Below are 21,294 nucleotides of genomic sequence, written 5' to 3'. Positions count from 1 at the left end.
ATACTGTATATTAATTGTGGATTTTAAATGTTTAGATAAGTTGTATTGTTATGCATTTGCAGGATTAGGAAAAAAAAGACATTCCTGATAGGATAAGGATTGCACCTCTGGTTTTTCAAAAAACATCATCGTGATTTATTCAGTATTTTGACAAGAAAATTGTAACCATATCGCCCACCCCAGTAATAGCGCAATACAATGATGCATATGACTCTGAAAAAGAGAACAATATGCTACAGCAATGATTGCAAATCTATCTAAATGTGTCATAGATAAACTCAGCGGCTAAAAAAAAAAAAAAAAAAAAAAAATGAAGCCGAAATGCAGTTCCTGGAGTGACCACTTGAGGCTTTAGCCAAAAATACGAAAATCGAATTTACTTCCATGTTAAAACGCCCAACTTAACAGCACTAAAAACCACGTTTACAGCCTGACATGAAACTTGTTTTGGCCTTTCTGGAACTGTGGAGTAGGTAATTTAGTTGTTTAATACATCCACTGGTATTCTGTTAATGCAGTCCAGTATACCTGAAAGCTGTCTAGGGCTCACAGTCCTAGACACTAATTGGAGTGGACTTTTAGGCTTTGTGGTGTTAGTCTTTTACCTTTTTAATAATTTTTCTGGCAAATAATGTGACCTACTGTGAGATACAGATATTGTGGTGTGGTTTGGATGAGTAAAATTCTAGTCTTTTACTTTTAAGTCCTAATGAGGAGGTATGTGCAACTCTGCGTTGCGCCCTTGGGCACACCTGGCTTCCACAACAACAAAAAAAACTAAACAAAAACAAAACAGCATCATCAGTGACAAAATGCTAACAGTAAGTCTACAAACCAGTGCGTGACATCACGGTGATATTATTTATCAATAAAATTCATACCTGCCATGCATGCTCTAACCATCATCTGTAATATGCCCTAAAGATTTGGATGCAAAATCTGTTCGCTACTGTTGGCATTGTGCAGAGAAGGTCTGGAAAATCAGACAGTAATGAAATAAACATTTGACTTTTGAATCCCAAACCACAACTGTTTGGCTTTAGAACACAAGCTGTTGAGAGTAATTTTATTACCATTTGCCCTTTTATAAGAAAAAGCAGTAATCAGACACTTATGTTGCTTTCAAAACAGCTAAAAATGAGCTGTGCCGGGCCAGTCACTTAAGCAATAAATTGATGAGTAAAAACACTGTATTGTTGGATGAAAAATCCAAGATGACATTGATTAAAACTACGTATGACATCAGAAAACCAGTGTCATTAATCACAATCATTGTTTATAGAATCTCATACTAAGGAAGTTACAATCACCACGAAACTGAAATCAAACCAGATATTTTTAGTTATTCCCCAACTTTGAGGTCAACTGCTTATTAAGCAACACGTGTGGTTGGGTAATACGACTGATGGGTGTTTGCTTTGTAATGAAAACACGCAGAGAAATCGCACACACACTCACTGGTGGGTTTTAGGACACAAGGCTCCACACTGACCCTGTATTGTGTTACTCCTTCCATTACTGCTGACTAACTTTTGGTCTCTGGCTTGAATGACAGCCGCAGGGTGCGTGTAGCAGGGCAAAGTCCATTCGTGTCAAGTTATCCGGCACAGAGGAGCCTGATAAATCTGGGCCAGCTGAACCCAATCCCTGAAACAGAGCTTGGTGCTGCTGATTCAGGTGTTACACATTCATAAGCATGCGGCACTTTCAGGTGAGAATGACCTTGTCGACACAAAAGGTCCCAAAGTAGAAGTCACTTATGGAAAGAAGGTTATTGAAGGCTGGATTGTTATTTATACTTGTGGTATTCAAGCAACAGTGTAGGTGTAAATTTACAAATGGATGTTCAGCACAATTGTCTTTTATCGTCACATTTATTGATGGAGCCATGAGAAGGACAAATCAGTCAGGGTGACATACCCAGGGCGTGACAATGATAATGCCTGTACAACATCACATTAAACACAGTGGCCAACTTTAGAGTGACCTGAGAGGGATGACCTGCAACACCTCTTTCTCATTGGTAAATCTCACACCAGAGGAGAAGCACCACAGGTTTAACTGCAGGATTGTGCAGATTCTGCAGCTGATTTAATTATCCTTTAAAATTGTAACAACAATGACTAAAAGCAGGAACATATACCAATGATAATGTAAACATCCAGTGCCAGCTCAGAACATAAACACATGTTCAAGCATTTTTTTTAAAGAAAAAAAGAAATTCATTCATAAAAAGTATAAATCGACTTAAACCGTTTTCACGCATGAACTGAACTGCAGCCCTGAACTTTTCTAGAAATTACCCATGGGAGTTGTGTGACAGCAAATTCAAATTAAAAGACATTAAAGTGTCTTTGCTCCACCAGCTCCACAGCACAAAGTCCATACGATTACCAATTAAGCCCGTGTATGAGTACTGCAGGTCATTGTCTCGGATAACTTCAGACAATGACTGCACCCGAGTTCATGTGTGAAAATGGCCTGAGATTATCAGTATTAGAACATCTTTATTTACATTCTGTATTTACCATTTATCTCAGAAAGACATAAAAGAATAGTAACATGTGCTGTTAATCATCAGCACATCGCCTATAAAAGCACCTTTAGTACAAAAAGATATTTTCCGAAGGACTAAGAAAGAATAAATGTCCATAGTTTGTCTTAATTTATAACCTAATTTATGACACTACGTGGTGAGATTTTATAACTCTTGAATTGTGCTTCTCAAATATCATTTAAATTTACCAAGAAAATATTTCAAATTGTATAGCTCAAGCATTTCTTCTAACACTGAACATCTCCAACAGTCCAAATGTGTACCATCAGTGCTTTGGTTTGTTTCCTTTCTGATATTTCAAGAAAAAATAAAATAAAATAAAATACAAAACCCCAAATTGGTGGGAAAAAAGAAATCCTTGTTTGTTTGTGTTGATTAAGAGGAGCTTGTTGATGTGGTCATTAATACTTTGGTCTCCTAGATTGTGGATGACATGGCTTTATACCAGTATTTCAGAAGGATACAGTAAGTGTTGTAGTTAGCCAGAACCACAGGTGATACAACACTGTTTCTGGACCGACCTGAGAGAGCAGCGACCCAATCGCTTCAGCTTGTCACAGAAGCGAGAGGACATGGTGTCTTTCTTGCAAAGTGGACCTGCATAACAAGGAACACAACCTTAGAGCAAACACTTTAAAGCCATATAGATATCAAATTTAAGTGATTTTGACCAAAACACCTCCCTCACTCACTCAAGAAACAAAACGTAATGGAAACTGCATTCATGTTTTAACAGGTAATCTGCTTTGCTAATCTTCATCCAAATAATTTATTTTGGCATACAAACCTTTGTTTGTCTTGCATTCCTGCATATTGCACTTCCTGAGTGTTTCTGGTTTGGAAATCTTCTCACAGAGGCTGTTTGGCATTACAGCCAAATCCTTTTTGCTTACACAGTTGACAGCACGCTGTTGCTGGCCTCCACCACAACTCACAGAGCACTGCAAATTCACACCAAAAAATATATAAAATTATAGTTTAGTTTACTTCTGTTTTAAACCTAATTAATATAAATTTATATTGCACAGAAACATTTAAAGATTCATTAAATGTGTAAAGTATAGCTGACCTTTTCCCAGTCCCCAGTCTTCCACCAAGTACACTGTTTTAAACTGCACGGCTCAGTACTGTTTGGCCTGAGTGTGTTGCTACAGCGATGAGGCTCAGGGCAATACACCAGGCGCTCTCTGACACCTTCATCACAGCTGGCAGAACACTGAGAAAGACAAAAGCATTCAAAAGGGTGAATTTTCTTTTTCTAAGATTGTAATAAAGTCTCTTCTAACTGTATCTGTAACGGTAACACAAGAGACACCATGTGGCAAAAAAAATCCTCAGTGTCAAACAGTTCAGGCCACATCTTCCAGTAGAACAGAAATAACTGTGGCTTGTGATGAAAATAGTAGAAATGGAACCAAAATCTGAAAATACATAATTAAATAAATAAAAATGGGCAGCTTTAGAAACAGCGATGATAATTTTCAAGATTAAAGAATCACGCTCACAAGGCTCCAAAACATTGTTGAATTTAAGGGGGAAAAATCTAAAAAGCCAAGGCAGGTAAAGTCCAAACTATAGTCACAACTGGAGATGAAAAGACAAAAAAAATATTATTTTTTTAATAAACATGATTACAAATGTCTCAGATATAGAGATGTGAGTGGATGCTTTTCCTACCGGTCCCCATGGTGATGCACTCCAGCTCATACAGGGCTTGTGGGGGCAAATCAAGGTGCTAAGGGGTCTGCTGGACACTGCTTGACAGTGGAAGGGTCTGAGAGGACGTTTAGTCTGGGAATCAACACATTGGACATCACGGTACCTCCTTCCCACCACCGCGCAATCATCCGGACACTTTGGAGAAAATTATAAACAATAACCGACTCATAAACAAATGGCAAGAAAAAAAAAAGTCGGGTCTGAATGAACCAACTTCATTTGGAAAAGTAATAGACAATGAGTGTAAGTACAATTAAGTATTAAGCATATTTAATAAGTAAGAAGCGCAATTATCAGATTCAGTGACTGGAGGAAATCTAACGTTACTCACCTTGCTCCAGCTGCTACTTTGCCAGGTGGCGCAGGGCTGCAGGTGACAGGTACGAGCAGGCTCAGGTCTCTTCACGTTGGCACAGTCCTCGTCGTTCTGGGAGCTGCACTTGACTGTCCTCCACACTGCTCCGATCCCGCATGTTGTTGAACACTGAGGAGGAGAAATTTCTGATTAAAAACATTTCAGACGTTACCATTAATGTCAAGCCTGTAGTTAGAGAGTAGGATAGCATCCTGATAAAGTACCTCACTCCAGTTTCCTACAACCCAGAATACATCCACATCGACAGGCTCTATGGCCATCAAGTTGCTTTGGTCACTTCCTGAGCTGCTCTTATGATGTCCGGATCGCTGCTTTTGGCTCTTAGACCGACTACCTTTGTCCCTGGATGTAGGCTTTTTAGCACGAGTGGCAGTGGTGGTTTTTTTGGGTGTCACAGCAAGCTTCTTCATTTTATTCGTCTTTAATGTGGGCTGTGGTAATGCTGTCATAGTGGATTGTTTGCTTGCTGTTGTAGAAGGCGCTTTCCTTGCGTGATAACCAGTTTTTGATGTGACTGAGTGATACTTGTACATGGGAGTGGTCAGCGCAACCCGGTGTGTCCAGGGGGGATTAACATGTGAGGTGGTGTGGGGGTCAGATAAAAAGTGAGTGGTTTTTGCCCACGTTTCAGTACTGGTGTGTGGGGTGGAGTATGCAGATGTGGTCGGCGCCCTGGTTATGTGCACAGTGAGTGGACTCAATTGGAGAGTGGGTGTGATGAGTGAGTGTGATACTGTTGTGGTTGATTTAACAGGATTTTTCAGTGGTGAAGCTGTGGTAAAAACATCTAGATCAATAATCCTGTCCTCCTCGGTCATCGGATCAACAACATAATCATATCCTGGGGTGAAGAGCAGCACATTTGGAGTGCTACCCTCCTCTTCTTCCTCTACCTCGTCTACCTTTTTTTCATCTGCTTTCCCATCCTTTTCAGCAGATTTGGATTTAACTGGGAAAACTTTCCTTCTCTCACCCTCATTTTTCCTCATCATGCTGTTAAAGTCATGATCATCTGGATTTATTATTTCAGGAGTTGAAAGGGAGATGGTGGTAGAAATGGTAGTTGTAATTTGCTTGTTGGTTCTAGTGATAGCAGTTGTAGGTGCAGCAGTGGCCGGGGTGGTCATGGGATTCCATGAAGGAGAACCAGGATGCTTAGTGGAGTGAGGTTTAGTGATGTTTATGCGGCGGTATTTAGATGCAGGCCCAAATCGTCTACGAAGACTTGAGTTTGGGCAGTTTTGCAAGCCACACAGTGATCTGGCCCTAGGTTTAGTCGAGGGGTCACAGGTCTTTGTGGGTGCCAGTGCACAGGTGACTAGGCGGGAGCGAACACCTCCTCCACATGTGACAGGGCACTGCAAAGAAGAAACGAACACAAAGAAGACATTACCTTACAAATAAAGAAAGGTTTTACAGTATGCTATGAAAGTCTGTGATCTTTAAGATTCAAGTCAAAAGCAAATAAAATTCATAGAAAAAGGCTTACTTCTTCCCAGTTGCCAACTAGCCACTCCTGTCCACAGGGTACGTCTCTGTTGCACGGCACCACAGGCTTTGGTTTTAGGAGATGCTTGCATTCCACAGGGTGGAGCACTCTTTCTTCTCCCAACACTGTGCGGACACAGAGAACCGTTCGTTTCCTCAGTCCATCTGAGCCACAGGTGGCTGTACACTGCTGCCAACCCCCAACCCACCACCTGAGGGCAAGGAGTTAGACAGGAAAAGAAGGTGAATAAAGAGACCACTGGCAACAAATAAATAAATGGGGAATGCAAGGCAAGCGACAATGTTGTTATCTTTCTCACACAGCGAACAGAGCTGTAGCTTACAAAATGCTTTATAGTATTCTCAATACCTGCATTTCAGTGCCAAAACCAAAGAAGTGCATTTTTTGAATTTAGTTCTTTGTTATTTAACCAAATAAGCTAAACTTTTAAAATAGCAAACTTGGCTAAATAAAATGTTGTCCACAACTGGTGATTTATAGGAACTCGTTTTTCTTTTTTTTTGATGAACTCTTTGATGCGATTAAAGCAAACAAAACTATAAATTTGAACTTCTTTTGATGCAAACACATTTTAGCCATTAAAACAAATTATTGAGATTTCAAACCGACAAAGAGAATTTTTATCTGTGATAAAAATCCTTTATTTTCACTGTTTTTAATTAGTATAATCAAGCACAGTGCAACAGGGCAGGTTAATTGCAAACCAAAGCTGTAAGGATAAGGTTTTAAATGAAAGTTAATAAAAATAAATGGAAATATTTAAGTTTCAAGCAATTCTTTTGGACATAATAGTACAGACCGCGACAAAAAAAGGCTAAAAAATATAAAATATTAAGACCTTGCAGGACAATCCATATTCTTGCACTTCCTGTGTCTATCTTCTGGACGGCTGTCTGGGTCACACAGAGACTCATCCACTACGCCCACATCCACTTCAAAACAGCGCACAGGCTGGTGTTGCTCACCTAAGAAAGGACAAAAATCCAGAAAGAATATCATGATCCTATCAAAAATCCTTAAATTATCCTACTAGGTATGAGAGAATAAAGAAAGAAAATTGTTTTACTGAAATGTGACTCAGACCTAAGCCGCAGGTGGTGCTGCAGTCTGTCCACGCTCCGTGTCTCCATCTGTAAATAGGCTCATGGATCTCATTTTCTGTCTCTTTGGTCTTCTTAATGGTGTACTCGTACTTTATACCTGGATTCTTCTCCTGAAACAGCAACTGAACAACCACATGAACTATGAGTACCTTTCCAAGGAGACCATCTCATCAATATGATATTGTACTCCTTGTCTTATGCTTTTAAGTGCCCAGAGATATTTAATTGTATGGGGTACAATAAAGTGCAGGGAACTTTATTTACTTCTCTAATAGCTTCTACACATATCAAAAATGTTTCACCTCTGTAATATGACGACCTACCTGAAGCATGACTAGCTGCTTGGTGGGTCCAGGAGCGGTGAGATTCTCCATGTTCCCACTGCGCTCGTAGAAGAACGTCGTCCCGCCGGCCTCATACTCCCCATTCCACTGGATGATATAGTTGCCGTTGAGAAAGTACTCGTCTGACCCCACGCTTCTCAGAGCCAGGAAGTTTCCTGCCTCCACCACTTCCTTTATCAGGATGTCCCGTGCCCCCTCAGGTATTACACCCACATCCACGTACCCTGGGAGATTCAGGAGGGAAGTCAGAGTCACAGCAGAGTAATGGATGGCCCACCATGGCTGCTGCCACACTCACATCCAGACTACCAGACAGTTTCTCTCTGATCTTTAATAGAGGGTGGGATACGTCTGTGGGGGTGGTTGGCATGTGTGTGTGTGTGTGTGTGCATATGTCTGTGACTGTACGTGTGTGCATTCAGCGTGGGGGGCACTGCCCTGTCTCTGTTTTTTATTGTGTAGATGGGGGGGCGGGATGGGGGAGGACGAAAACAGCAGTGAGTGGGTCTCTGGAGTTTAATGATGTTTGTGGGAAGGTGTGTGTTTGTGAAAGGAGGGGGAGGTTTGGCCTTGGTCTAAGTCTTTTGAAGTCTCACACATCTGGGCTGGTTATCTGGAAAGGATGCATTGCAGGGCAAACACATACAGAAAGAGAGCGAGAGGAGAGAAAGGAGAGAATTCTTATTGTTTTAAAGCCTCTTTTCTATGAATCTGTCTTGGCGGCATGTTGATTTGGCAGGTGAGTTATACTTTTCCGAGGGCAGTAAAAGCAGCACAAGATGCGAATCTTTAGGCAAATGCAAACACGGGCCTGTAGCTACACATGCATGCACGCACACACCATAACATAACAGCAGCCAAGTACAGCAGGACAAACAGCTGCACCATGTGGACAAGATGGCTGCCATGACAACAAAGAAACAACACAATGGTGTAATGGTAATGAACTGTCCTCGAATGACTTTGTGCCTGTAGACATGTTTGAATTCTCTGTGTTTTCACACTCTTCTAGTTGGTACATCAAAGCTTTCCTCATTAATAGGTTGTCTGTTTTGCGTTACAACACAATTTTGTAATGGCATGATGTCTTATGTTGAGATAATTTAATTTGTTTCCAGCTGTTGAAAATACTCCTTGTGTTGCACTCACCAAAGCCTCCTTCTTCATCAAATGACTTATAAACTGTCTCACAGCTTGTGCCGTCGCCCAAACAGACTCCACAACGATCCTCCACTGCGTTTGAGTCGATGCCATAGTCGCAGCCGACCTCCTAGAAACCAAAGACACACAACACATTAAAATAAAACAAAAACATAACAATTCAAGTTTTTTTCCATAAAGTATCCCTTTTTAACATTTTAGTAACTCTGCAGTGTATCAGCCTGCTTCACTACAGCCCTCCCCAGTCTCTATTTGTCTCTTACCCAGCCACACTACCTTGCACACGCCGTTTATGCAGATGTTTCTGGACTTGTTGTTCATGAAGCACGGTGTTCCGTCTGTCACGGTGTCAAACATCCTCTCAGAAAAGTACTGGCTGACTGGTCGACAGTGAAGCTCGCAGGGATTTACTGAGAATAACGGTGAGATGAAACAAATTGATAATGTTGTCAAATTGCTAAAATGTCTATTTGAGCCAGTTATGAGTCATGCTTCTCACTTAAGACGTGAGCGTATTTTGTTATATATTTTTAAAGAGCTAAAAAGGGAAAATAATTCTGTTCTGTTATTTTCAAGATATAGTGATTGACAATAATAAAAGCGATATGAACGCAAAAGAAGAAAAGAAAAACAAAAATACATCAGACAGGAAGTGAGTTACAGTTTTGTGCCCCTGCTGAGCTGTAATGTGGTGGGCAGCTGCATCAGTGTGGACTTTTAAATACAAATGCTGCCCCCTTTTGTTTGACACATACAATTACATCTACTAATCTTCCACTTTATATCCGTGGGTCTCAATTTTGTTGTGTGGTCCCACAAAAAAAGAAGTTTAATTTTAGTAAAAATATACAGTACTGTACTGTGAGACTGACAGTGTTCTATTGTGTGATCTGCTATTCAGGTTTGCTTTTAATGCACTGACAGTGTTTGTGATCACTGGCATGTTGAAAAATAAAGCTTCTTGCATATTTAAGGCTGTGAGTACTTACATGGGTTTGCCACAGGGATCCACTGGTAGAGCTCATTGTGGTAAGGCACAGTGTCAAACTCACTGCACAGCATCTCTCGAAAAGTTGGTATATTATTTGTACAGGGCTTTGTGTTACAGGTCCGGTAACGCTTTCTTTCACCGGTACAGTACTTGCCCCCAAATTCTGGCCTGTGGAAAAGAGCACCACACTTGAACGAACCAGTTAAAAAAACTCAACATGATGTCAGTATTTTGGGGGCAGATGACATTAAACCTGTGAACTGCAAAACAAAAAACAAAAAAACAATTCTATAGCCATACAGTGTGAAAACTATTTCAAATGGGTGTTAGACTCATTTCTTACTTGGGGTTGTTACATTCCCTCTCTGATGACTGAACTCCAATACCACAGGTCCTGGAGCAGTAAGACCAGGTACTCCACTGTCCCCAGCCTCCATTCACTGTCTCTGGGAGTTTACCCACAATCACACACTCTCCGGAGATACACCACTGGATTAGAATACAGAATAGTGATATAAGTTAAATACCACTTCAGCTGGAATAAGACAATGCTGATGTCTCTGTGACAGTACCACCTTCTTGATGCTGCTGGTACCCGTCTGTTTACACAAGGAAACAAAACCTAGACTATCACAATTCACCTTTTCTGGTCCACAGCGAGTACCATCTATAGGTGAGTCCAGTTTAGAGCGGCAGGAACCATTTACTGAACACCAAAGAATCTGGCAAACATTCTGAAAGAAACATAACCCCAAAACAATAAGAAAGCGAAGAAAGTGTTTTCTACAAGATTTACTTTTCTGTGCTTGTGCAATACTCACATCAACCTCAGTGCAGAAGGTAGCATTTGGTCCATACTGGAGCTGGCACTGGTGATGTGTGGTGTAGCGTACACCGAGGCGTGCCAGGGGCGTGGTTAAGTCCCTCTTTGAAGGACGGTCATCCAGACAGAAACCCCAACCACGACTAAGGCAGATAAACAAAGATATGATATTTGTTTATCACAGGGTATGGTGGTTGGGAGTCAAAGGAGAAAATCTGAATGCTCAAACTCAAGCAAAGAGACCTAGACATTAACACTTAAATAGACTAGAACCTGGGAAAACTACTTAAAAAGGCAAAAATTATAACAGCAAAAATAATCCAGTTCACATATATGAGCTCTGACCTCGACTTTGTGGTAACTGGCTAAATCACAAGAACAGTTGCTCTAAGGCGCTTTATATTGTAAAGTAAAGACCCCACAATAATACAAAGAAACCCTAAAAAATTAGACGAACCCCCATGAGCAAATACTTGGGAATTGTGGGAAGGAAAAATTCCATTTTAACAGAAAGAAACTTCTGTCAGACCCTGGCTTGGGGAGGAGCAGCCATTTGGCATGACTGGCTTGGGGTGAGGGGGTGAGATTGGACACAAGAAGCATTGTGCAAGAGAGGCAGAGATTAATAACTAATAATAACTAATGATTAAGGGAGTGAATGAGGGAGGCCTAGGCCTAGCAGCCTAGGCCTGTTGCAGTACACCTAAGAGAGGGTTCAGGGACAAAAAACAATATTTTAAGCTTAATTTTAAAAGAAAGAAGGGAATCTATCTCCTGAATCCAAATTGGGAGCTGGTTCAATGGAAAGGGGGCCTGAAAGCTAAAGGCTCTGCCTCCTACATCACTCTTAAATATCCTAGGAACCAAAAGTAAGCCAGCAGTCTCGGTGCCAATTTCTCTATTAGGGTGATATCATACTATGAGGTCTTTAAGATAAGATGGGACTTGATTATTCAGGACCTTGTTTATGAGAAGAAGGATTTTAGATTTAAAAAAGGACTTTTAAAGTGTTGTGAACAAATATATTTTTAATCGATTGATCATATATGTTTGCACTTCTGTAGATGTGAAATTTCTTACCAGTTTATCTTCATGTAAGGATGTAGATGTCTGGCCCAGATAAACTGGAAATTTAATGATTTTTACTGCGCTTACTCCCTAACACTAAGTCCCTGTAGTGACTGATCGCACTGATCTCGTGTAGACTATATTGAAGCAGCACCATCATCTAAGTTTTTCCAGGATTACATATGTGTTTAAGTCGTGTTGTATAAATAGAACAATTCCCAACAATGCTATGTCCTGATCATCCTAAGCTGTCCAGAGTTAACGTGTGAAACCAGCTTTGCAGATACTTGTGCAGGGGTTGCCACCCTCTGAATGTTGCTTTAGGCTCTTCTTACTTTTCTGTCATTTACATAATTTCCTGCTTCAGTTCTTTGCTTCACTTTAAACTTGCCATTGCAGCCATGGTTTACTGCATGTTTGTTTTAATAGCCTGTGTTTTTCCCCCCCCCCCAACACACACCACACCCAATGTGTGTTTTGGATCAATTTCACAACCTCAACACAAATCCGCACTAGCATATCTGCTAAATCTCCGTGCAGCTGTCAAGAAAAAAAAAAGAGAGAGAGAGAGAAAAAAGGTACATGGAAATTCCCATAGATTACACACATCTCATGCATTTTTAACAAAGACAAATAGATGTAAAACTAACCCACTTTAGACAAAAGTACAGATTCAGGCTTACTCAAGGAAACGTGTGATGTATTCTTTGGAGCAGGAAGACCAAGTGAGAGGCGAGCTGTCATACATCAGCTGTCTGGACATGATAAACGGATGTCTCCCCTCCAACTCGCAGTCGTTCCCTTGGCCATCATGATGAATTCCAAAGCTGTGTTCAGACACAAGCCGCATTAATATTCATGATAACGTGATTACACAGAAGTATTTTACAAGGATAGTGGTCTGTATGGCTCACACTGCCATAATGGAGCAATCACAATGAGTGAATGTGCTGAGTCCTGTAACACATTTGTTTCCACATTTGAAATAGGTCAACAGATATTTGACTTACTTTTGTTTGTGTACATATAACTCTTACTCTAGAGTTTCATGACAGTACAAAGTGGAAAAGCACTTTAAATTACTGCACAAACAAGATAACGAGAAGACAAATACACATAACTTCTACATTATATGGTGTGGTTTGACATCAGTCGAGCTGTTGACATTAACGGTGCTTAACCAAAGTTGAACATGACAAAAGACCAGAAATTAACCACAAATGGAACGTGGAACAGCTCTCATTTTATAGTTAAAGCCTCCTCTGATGGAACAAATGATTCTTTGGACTCAACTAAACTTGAGTTAAACTTTAAAGCTAAAAAGAAACCCAACACCTCTGTCCTTTCACTTTTAGTGCTATTACATGATCTACACCCACAATACAACAGGACTCTCAGGTATCCTTTCCTTTTCTTTCAGGTTATTAGAAACTTAGTCATTATTTGCACACCAGCAGTCCACTAATAGGCTGGCGAGCTAATGGTAGGGGATTTTATGACACTACTTTGAAGACAGTAACCGAACACAGGAACTACAGACTCTTTCTTTGTTACAATATTCTAGTATTTCACAGTCATTACAAATCCAGACTCTCTCACACACACATATTGACCTGTGGCCCATTTCATGAGCTACTGTAAAGGCAACAGGTAGACCCGAATCCTCATTGATGTTGCAGCTGCGGTGGGGTTGACACATCCCAGACAGATGAGACAGACCCAGAGTCTCGCACGGCTGGTTCATTCCAGCACAGATGTCTTTCCTATAGGGGGAGACGCATACAAGTCATCTGTATGTCATCTGTATAAACATTTCATTTAAGCTTTTGAGGTTGCCGATGTATGCTGGGTTATCTGCCACCTGCCTGGTAATCAGCACAGCCACATCATGATGAGCCGGGTGTGTGTCACTCTGGGGGTTTAGGTTTTTCTGCCAAGCACAGAAACTAGCCAAGGTTGTGTCTGCATGGTGAACAATTTTCAACCCTTTCTGCAACAAGCGCAAACAAATAATTTCACATACTTGTTGTTCTTTTTTTTTTAAAACTGTAGCTACAGAACAGTTAGCAAATAACTTGATAACATTTTTCTTCAATACTTGCAGATCCCAGTGTGTACTATAAGGTGTAAAGAGGTGTAACCTAGAGCTTCAGATGTTGTCAGGAGGAGGGGCGAGACATCAGAACTGATTAATTTTCAATCACATTTTCCAAATAATGTGGTTATTAAATGGACTTGTTCTTATACTGCACTCTTCTTCACAAACAGTTAAATTGCTTTATACAACATTCCTTCGACCTAAGTGCTTTCTGTTTAACAGTCACACGATGATGCGCACATCAGAGATCAACTGGGGTTCAGTATCTTTCCCAAAGACCTTTTGGTGTGCAGACTCAAGCAGCCTGGGATCAAACCACCAACCTTTCGATTAGTAGATGACCTGCTCTAACATCTAAGCTTCATCCACTCTAAACTTACAGCACCTAGTATTCCACTCAAGTACTAAGAAGGCATGGTCCTGCTGGTGTGTTGGGGTGTGGTAAGGCCGTAAGCCAAGGCATACACATTATATACAAGACATCAGAGCTCGTTATTACACATTAGAAAACTATGCAAATTTGTAGAAGTTTGTCCACCTTATCTCAGACTAACCTGGAAAGTGAGCTCAGTTTTCACAAATCCATTTCTGCTTTTCTTGTTCCACATTTAGTGTAAGAATTGCCAAAGCAAATGTTATAAAAGCACATTGAGGTTTCTTAAAGACTTCATTCAGATGAAGAGTACCTCCTCTCCATGTAGCAAAATGAGGCGCACCAAGATGATGTGGATGGCATTCCCAATACTAGCATCATGAAAGATTCCGGCCACCTGTCAACAGCGAGAGAATTCATTGTAAAAGGCTTTAAAAGACCTTTACATCAACTAAAAAAGTTCATTCAAACCCTTCACCATATTCATGATAGTGAAGATGTAGGACTCCACATTATCACTGCCATGGTATTGGATAAGTTTGGAGTCAGCCACCACCATGGTCTCCACCCAACGCTCTCTACTGACTGAGCGCTGTGAACGCGATTGACCCTGGTCCTCCCCTCTCCGATGCTCCCTCTCCCATTCCTCCCTCTCCATCTCCACCTGGATGGAGTCAGTTGGAGCATCTAAAGCGTGAATAATTGAAGACATTATTTGCAGTACACTTGTGGCTTATCTTTCTTGACACAAGCACAGCCAGAGGAAAAAAAAATCCTTGAACACCAGCAGAAGAGTACTCACAAACACGCCATACACTAATTCAGGACTCACATACACACCTCGAACTCCACAGGGATTGGGCGTCTTTTTGGACTCAAGACTTCGTTTTTTTCTTTGACTTTGTGTAGAAACTCTTGGATAGATAATGTGGGGCTCTCGACTCCCAGCAGGATCATCAGAAGATTTCTGGACAGGCTCTATAAAATAGTGTCCCTCTGCCAAGGCGAAGAAGCCTCTCTGTGGAAAATAATACATTGATGGAATAAATGTGTACAGTAAAAACACACAACAAGTGTGGGTATAGCAAGCTTAGGTTTTAGGGCAAATCTACACTCTCAATCATCATCATTGTATTGTACTCAGTCACAGATTTTATCCCCAAATCATGCCAAAGACTTAATGTGGATTAAAGTCTAACGTCAGGCATTCTCAGACTGTGAGTGAAACAAAAAGCCTATCAAGCATACTATTGTGTTGAACCACTTAAAAGCCTGACAACAAATCACCAAAAAGTATAGTGCTTCTACAATTTCCACACCACAAAGCTGAGGCATAGGCGTCCCCTTAAACCTGCTAAAAAACGTCGCTCCAGAGTAATTTCCATCTGAGTGGAAGCTATCATTAGTGAACAGATCTGAATATCAGCCTTTCCCTCAGGCACATTCTCTATGCTGCTGCAGTAATACAACAACTTCTTGCTAAGTATGCCAATACGTGTTCTTACTGGTGCGGCTTCTTCACTTGCCGCTCAGTGAGGTCTACTGGTGAACACACACATAAATGCAAATGAAAAAATACAGGACATGCATGCAATCAGGCATAAAATGCAATTCTGTTCACTTTTCTGCTTATAAACATATTCATGAGGAATGTTGTTTAAGTTAAAGTGACTCTGTGAGTGTTTGTATGGGCTTTTATTTTTTTAATCAAGATAAGTCCAAACATGCCCAGACTGATCCAGGATGAACCTGTCCCTCCTTCATTAAACCAACCGGCAAAACACAGACTGACAGACATACGACCAACAGTCTTTCAACAGTCGAATGGAAAGAAGAGAGTCTGCGTCAGTGCAGCTGAGCAAAGAGAGAGGCTCTCTGAACAAAAAAATAAATAAAGTTTTAAAAACATGAACATGATTCTTGGATTTTTTCAGATAGTTTCAGCAGCCAAGGGCAGATGTGAAAAATTAGGCCATGCAGTATTTATGGTTTGGCTGATTGTGGTTCTGGGGATCTACCCCACTGTTTACTGTAGTAGTAGTTTCAGCTTTCTGGGTCATCCTGACAAGTTTCACATCTGTTTCTTAGAAAAAGAAAAAAGTCACTGACTGAATATCTCATTGCTTGATTCAGGGAGTTCAGTCTTTGAAAAGATTACTTTACCCTATATGCTGTAATGAATTTTTGAAACAAGCTGCTCGGGACTGTTTTTTTCAGTCATTCCAAAAGCTACAGTCTTGCAAGTACTAAACAAACTTTACCTATATATATATCAAAAGAAAAACAATTTTGATAAAGGTCAAAGAGGACTTATTCAGAGTGTGGCCTTCAGCCAGAGCTCCCAGAGCTGCAGTGGCCTCATCTGCAAGGCATGCACGATGATATCTACAGTCAGCTGGGAAGACTTCCCGAAGGCCCTGTGCAGAGAACACTCAGCTGATTTCACTGTTTCTCTGTATCTCATGCAAACACTATGTGAGTGGAATAATATATCATCACATCTTTGCTTTTGGAGTTGTATCGTGTTCCTGCAAGAAAAACATAGACTGTATGAAAATAAATCAAGCATGTGATGGGCAGTTCTGTTAGTAATGTTTTCTATCATAGTCTCCTGTACGTATTCCTGTGGGAAAACACAAGTCAGTCCCAGCAGAAACAGACAGGTGGTGGAGTACAGATCAGCCAAGCAGGAATGCTACAGGGAGGCCCTTCCAAACACTGAGACCATTTCTCTGCCTGATGTGCATACCAAATGCTGTTCTACTGTGGAACACAGTCTGCAGTTGCTTATACATATACATATGGTTATGATGTTACTTGTGACCAGGTACAGATCTTCTGTGATGCCTCTGCTAAACAAACAAAGGAAACTTGCAAGGATACTAACAAGGACTTTGCTTCCCATTTTAACAAAGTGAAGAATGTTGAAGAATGAAATTATGAATTTCTGTGACAACAGCATTAAACTGGATATCAGTCTTCACTTTGACCAGCTCTTTCCCCTTTAGCCCCCCTTGACCAATAATCCCCTTTCTCTGAGGAAGCATGTTGTTTGGGTGTGAGGTGGCAAAGCCAGGGGAGGTTACCATAACACAGGTCTGTGCTCTAAATACATCAGCCATATGGAACTGCTTTTCTTCTGTTCCCTGCTTCTGTGGGTTTCTGAGTGCTGGCCAACTAGGTCTGAAATAAAGTCTCTGTTATATAGCCTGTTGACTCTGCAGTGATTAGAGCGACACGAGGAAAGGTGGGGTCAAACGGTGCTTGTTACTGCAATATGATTAATCACAACAATTTACTGGCAAACAAAGGTGCATTTATTCTTAGCTTTTTATCAGTAGTTGCATGTTTCCCTACACTTACTTCTCTTCTCTCTTTAATTCATAAGATGATTCTATGTGTGAGCTCATTTCTTCCCGAGAGGTCAAAAAGATTATTGCCATTTTTTCATGTGCATAGTGGAACAAACATGCATTTAAGTGGGGAAAATACCAGTATAATAGGTCTGAACCTGTAAATTCTTGTTTCGCGTTGGGCCTCAGGGATTAGAAAAGTCTCCACTGAGAAAGCTTTAGGTTTACCTAAATTAATGGTTTTACCATAAAAAACATAAAAGGAACAGTGAAAGCATTTTCCACCCTTTTGCTATCCACTTCATGGTTCCATGTTTGCAGTAAATAGAAAAGGTGAAGGGTTACCTGCATGCTGTAAAGACACAGTGTAATGCAAAAGTGTATTTGTTTGAGCAACTGTACCCTTGTTTTTGCAACCAGAAGCAGGATGTTAAAATTGCAGTTGGAGGTATTAATGTAATAGCAGCTTCACTGTTGCCTTACAACAACGAAGAATCATGACACTGCTCTATTGTCTGCTGCGTAATGGGTGGAGTTTGTCACGTTTGGTCAATATTTTAATTGTAACTCATTTATTATGACTATAAAAAGTGAAAACTGCCTTTGTTTCCAACTTTTAAAATTCTGACAATATAAATAACTTAATTTTCTTTTTTTGGGGTTGTTGGTCGACCAAATGAAGATGGAAGACAGTTAAAGATTTTATATTGTTTTCTTCAGTCAGCTCTGAATTTAAAGACAACAACAATGCTAACTGTTACAGAGAAGATTTATAGAGAAATTATCTTTACTAAAACAAAACACGAAGGAGCTGAACAATTTAACTGAACCAACTCTGTGTTATTATTAATTATATAAAGCATTTTTCTCCATCCCTTTTGCTTCCTATTCATGCAACATTAACAAATAATTATTTTGAATTCCTATTTGTAAGTAGTCCATTTCAACTTGTGTCGTGAGGGTGAATAATCTCTGCAGCAGCTGGTAGGGCTTCACTCCCACATCTGTCTGGCTGAGTCTAGCTGTTTAGTGGTCTCTGTTTGGGTTTAGCAGCTATAAACCTTCTTTCACAGAACAGAAAGTCTGTGTAATAAATCAGAGCAGTTTCCCTCATAGGTTGGAGTGAAGGGACTAACTGGGGAATTCTGTGTTGCAGGAAAATCCCCAGAACGCCATTAGGCTGCAGATATGTGGATTTTTGAGTGACGCAACACATTTTTCCTTCTAGGATTATATGAGCGGCTGTGAAATGGGTCAGATATAAATTATGTTGCTAGGTTGGCTGTCATTCTGGTCTCGTCCTGAGTCACATGTTACAAATGAACTGTGTAAACATGCAGGGAAACCCACACACACATAGCACAGAGGCAGGAGGCAAGACCCTGCAGGAGTGGAATTCCTGCTGTGACACAATCAAACATGAACACTGAAACATTCTTTGTGACTAAAAGTGACACATCCTATCATTTCAAAGGCAGGAAGTTCATCCTCTTCTACATACTCGTACTTTTTAGCCTTTTCAAAATGTTGTAATATTGTGTAAACAAAAACCCCAGAGTGCATTTTGAAATAAGATTGTGTGCTGAATGGATGGATTACAACTTAAAAATTCTCGGAAATCAGTGAACCACAAATTGTTCACGTCGTATTTAAAAAAATATTTCTTCATATATTGGATCACTCTGATTTTTTTTTCCAGGTGTCCTCTCTGTTTTGTAGTTAAACTGCTTATTTGAACAGAAACACTATAGCCCAAGTTAAAAAAAAATCTGTCCATCTGTCAAACTTTACTGCTTCACTCACGCACAAGAATGTGCCAAGATCTATTACTGAAACTTTCTTGCATCCTGTTGCGTTTGCAAAGTGTCTCTAAAGGAACAGATAATCCATGATTGCAAATTTATGAATGAGTGAGGGTGAAAGAAGACGAAAAACATCTGAACCACAAGAAAGACGGAAAGGGTCTCATGTCAGTCTGAGAAGCAGCAGTCGTCAGAAGGTCTGCAGCACAGTCCTTCAGCAAACAGTGTCGGGAAGTCTCTGAAGAGCAAACTAACAGACGGGCACTGTCAGATGGAGGAGTTGCCTAAACCGCATACCAGTTTACCCATAGTGATAGCTGCTATCTGGTGTAATTTAAAAAAAATCATGATAAAAGCATGTTGATTTAAACACAAGCATCCACCAGCTCAATTTGATGAATGAGAGTGAGAATAAAATTACCTTTACAGCTATAAAACACTGTGACACCTTACCAGCCCACTGCAGGTGCTGATGGCAGCAGTTCCTCGCACATCAGACGCTTCCACGGTGCCAAGAAGGTGGCAAGAATTTCCATCAGAAAGACGATGCTCAGTCCTGTTGGCACTGCCATTCCTGCTCTCCAGGATGTAGTCATTTGAAACCAGGTGATTGTTTGCAGTCAAATTGAACATTAAGGTTTTTCCCTTGAAGATGACCTTGTAGTAAACCTGTTTCTCTTGAGGATGGGACTGTAAGTCTCGCCTGATTCTCCCACCATTAAAGTGGTGAGACAAAGAGTGGGAGATGAATCCTCCATCTGCGCCGGTTTTCACTGGGTGGACAATGGACAGTTCTGACTCTGACAACTGACCTACAAAACAGAGTTTAAACACAGGTAATACAGACCTTTTACCTTTAGTGCATACTGACTGTGATATGCACTTAACGATACAAATTCTTCTAGTCATGCACTTAGTCGGGCCATGCACAGAATTGCACCACAGCACACTGACCTTGTTCTGCAAAGAAGGAGAGGAGACTGCCAGAGACTGAGAGCCCTTCGTGGCCAGCTGCCAAACTCAAAACAAAGTGCAGCAGAAAAAGAACCGTGCAGTCCTGCGAACATGGCATATTTCATGTAACCAAACTCAAACCCCACGTCTTTGGGGTTCCCGTGGCATTAGAGGGGACCACTGCGACCCTTCGCTGCACTGTGTCATGACACGAGCAAGCTCAGAGGGGAAACATGCGCCGAGGAAAGCTGGGAGCCAGATCATGGTTTAAAGAGGGAGAAAGCAATGTCTCTGTGGAGGAAGGAGGGGAGGAGTGTTCTTTGGATCAGTGTCTTTTTTCCTTGCAGGAGTGAGGGGGAGCAGAGGGAGCAGAACAAGAAGCTACCGCAGAAGAACAAGCTTCAGAGAGTAGCCCGGTTCGCCCTGTGTCGAGACTTGTCTCCTGCGCCGCAGATGGCGCATCATTAATGCGACTCGAAGCGCAAATAAAATTAATGGACTGTTGCTTGCATCAGTTTAAATCCAGCAGCTCTTGCAATCAAAACTGTTGTTTGCATTTGTCTACGCTACAGTCAGCCTTTACCAGTGGCATAATCACTAGTACATGGGCGTTAAAAGTTTGCAGAGTTTTCTACAGCTTTGCAAAGATGTGCAAACGTGCACGCACGAAGTCCATCATCCCGTTTTTGGCTATGATAAGACTAAATACCTGTCATTCAAAAATCAAAGCCCTGCTAACAAAGGAGGAATACTGTGCTGTGCTTTGAAGATTGTAAAAATGAATTAGCTCAGTATAGTTACGTATTAGTTTATATTTATAGGCATATGTGTTGGCCTTGACCCTATCAACCAACTGTCCACCTCACTAGGTTGAATGACGTGATAATGTTATGTGAAACGTTGGTTTCTTAATTATTAAAAATAAGTGTCCGTGAGTGGGCGTGGTGAAAGATGAACGATTAACCAATCGGCGTTATGAGCGGGATCGATCCACTGTCAAGCTGTGTGGAAAATATATTTAAATGAGCCCGCTTGTTTTACTGAACAAATGAATTCTAGATT

At 40.8% G+C, this 21,294-nt stretch overlaps 1 protein-coding gene across 1 annotated transcript; it reads right to left on the bottom strand.

The window, feature by feature from the left end:
• Positions 1-1,855: 1,855 nt before the first annotated feature.
• On the bottom strand, positions 1,856-20,613 carry adamts12 (ADAM metallopeptidase with thrombospondin type 1 motif, 12). The gene is made up of 24 exons (XM_004546990.3): positions 20,233-20,613; positions 19,732-20,090; positions 14,964-15,141; positions 14,602-14,810; positions 14,437-14,520; positions 13,518-13,642; positions 13,266-13,415; positions 12,336-12,479; positions 10,583-10,727; positions 10,403-10,495; positions 10,105-10,250; positions 9,760-9,929; positions 9,047-9,180; positions 8,759-8,879; positions 7,589-7,833; positions 7,246-7,387; positions 7,001-7,127; positions 6,142-6,352; positions 4,856-6,010; positions 4,608-4,760; positions 4,235-4,411; positions 3,627-3,773; positions 3,345-3,498; positions 1,856-3,154 (listed from the first exon to the last, which is right to left on the bottom strand). Exons 1-24 carry the CDS (start codon positions 20,348-20,350, stop codon positions 3,036-3,038), a joined length of 4,806 nt encoding a protein of 1,601 aa, XP_004547047.2. The 5' UTR covers positions 20,351-20,613; the 3' UTR covers positions 1,856-3,035.
• Between the last annotated feature and the right edge of the window lie 681 nt (positions 20,614-21,294).

Source organism: Maylandia zebra, linkage group LG12 (genome assembly GCF_041146795.1).
Source record: "Maylandia zebra isolate NMK-2024a linkage group LG12, Mzebra_GT3a, whole genome shotgun sequence".
Classification (NCBI taxonomy): Eukaryota; Metazoa; Chordata; class Actinopteri; order Cichliformes; family Cichlidae; genus Maylandia; species Maylandia zebra.
The sequence above is the reverse complement of the archived record's forward strand: the minus strand, read 5'-3'. Positions and strand labels throughout refer to the sequence as shown.

Bases quoted from the DNA above. Each gene is read 5' to 3' on its own strand.
- adamts12 (XM_004546990.3), bottom strand. From the start codon at position 20,350: ATGCCATGTTCGCAGGACTGCACGGTTCTTTTTCTGCTGCACTTTGTT. The intron at 14,521-14,601 runs GTGAAGGGTTTG...CGCTGTTGACAG, and splicing joins TCTTCACTATCATGAATATG to GTGGCCGGAATCTTTCATGA. The intron at 10,496-10,582 runs GTGAGTATTGCA...TGTTTCTTTCAG, and splicing joins CCTTCTGCACTGAGGTTGAT to AATGTTTGCCAGATTCTTTG.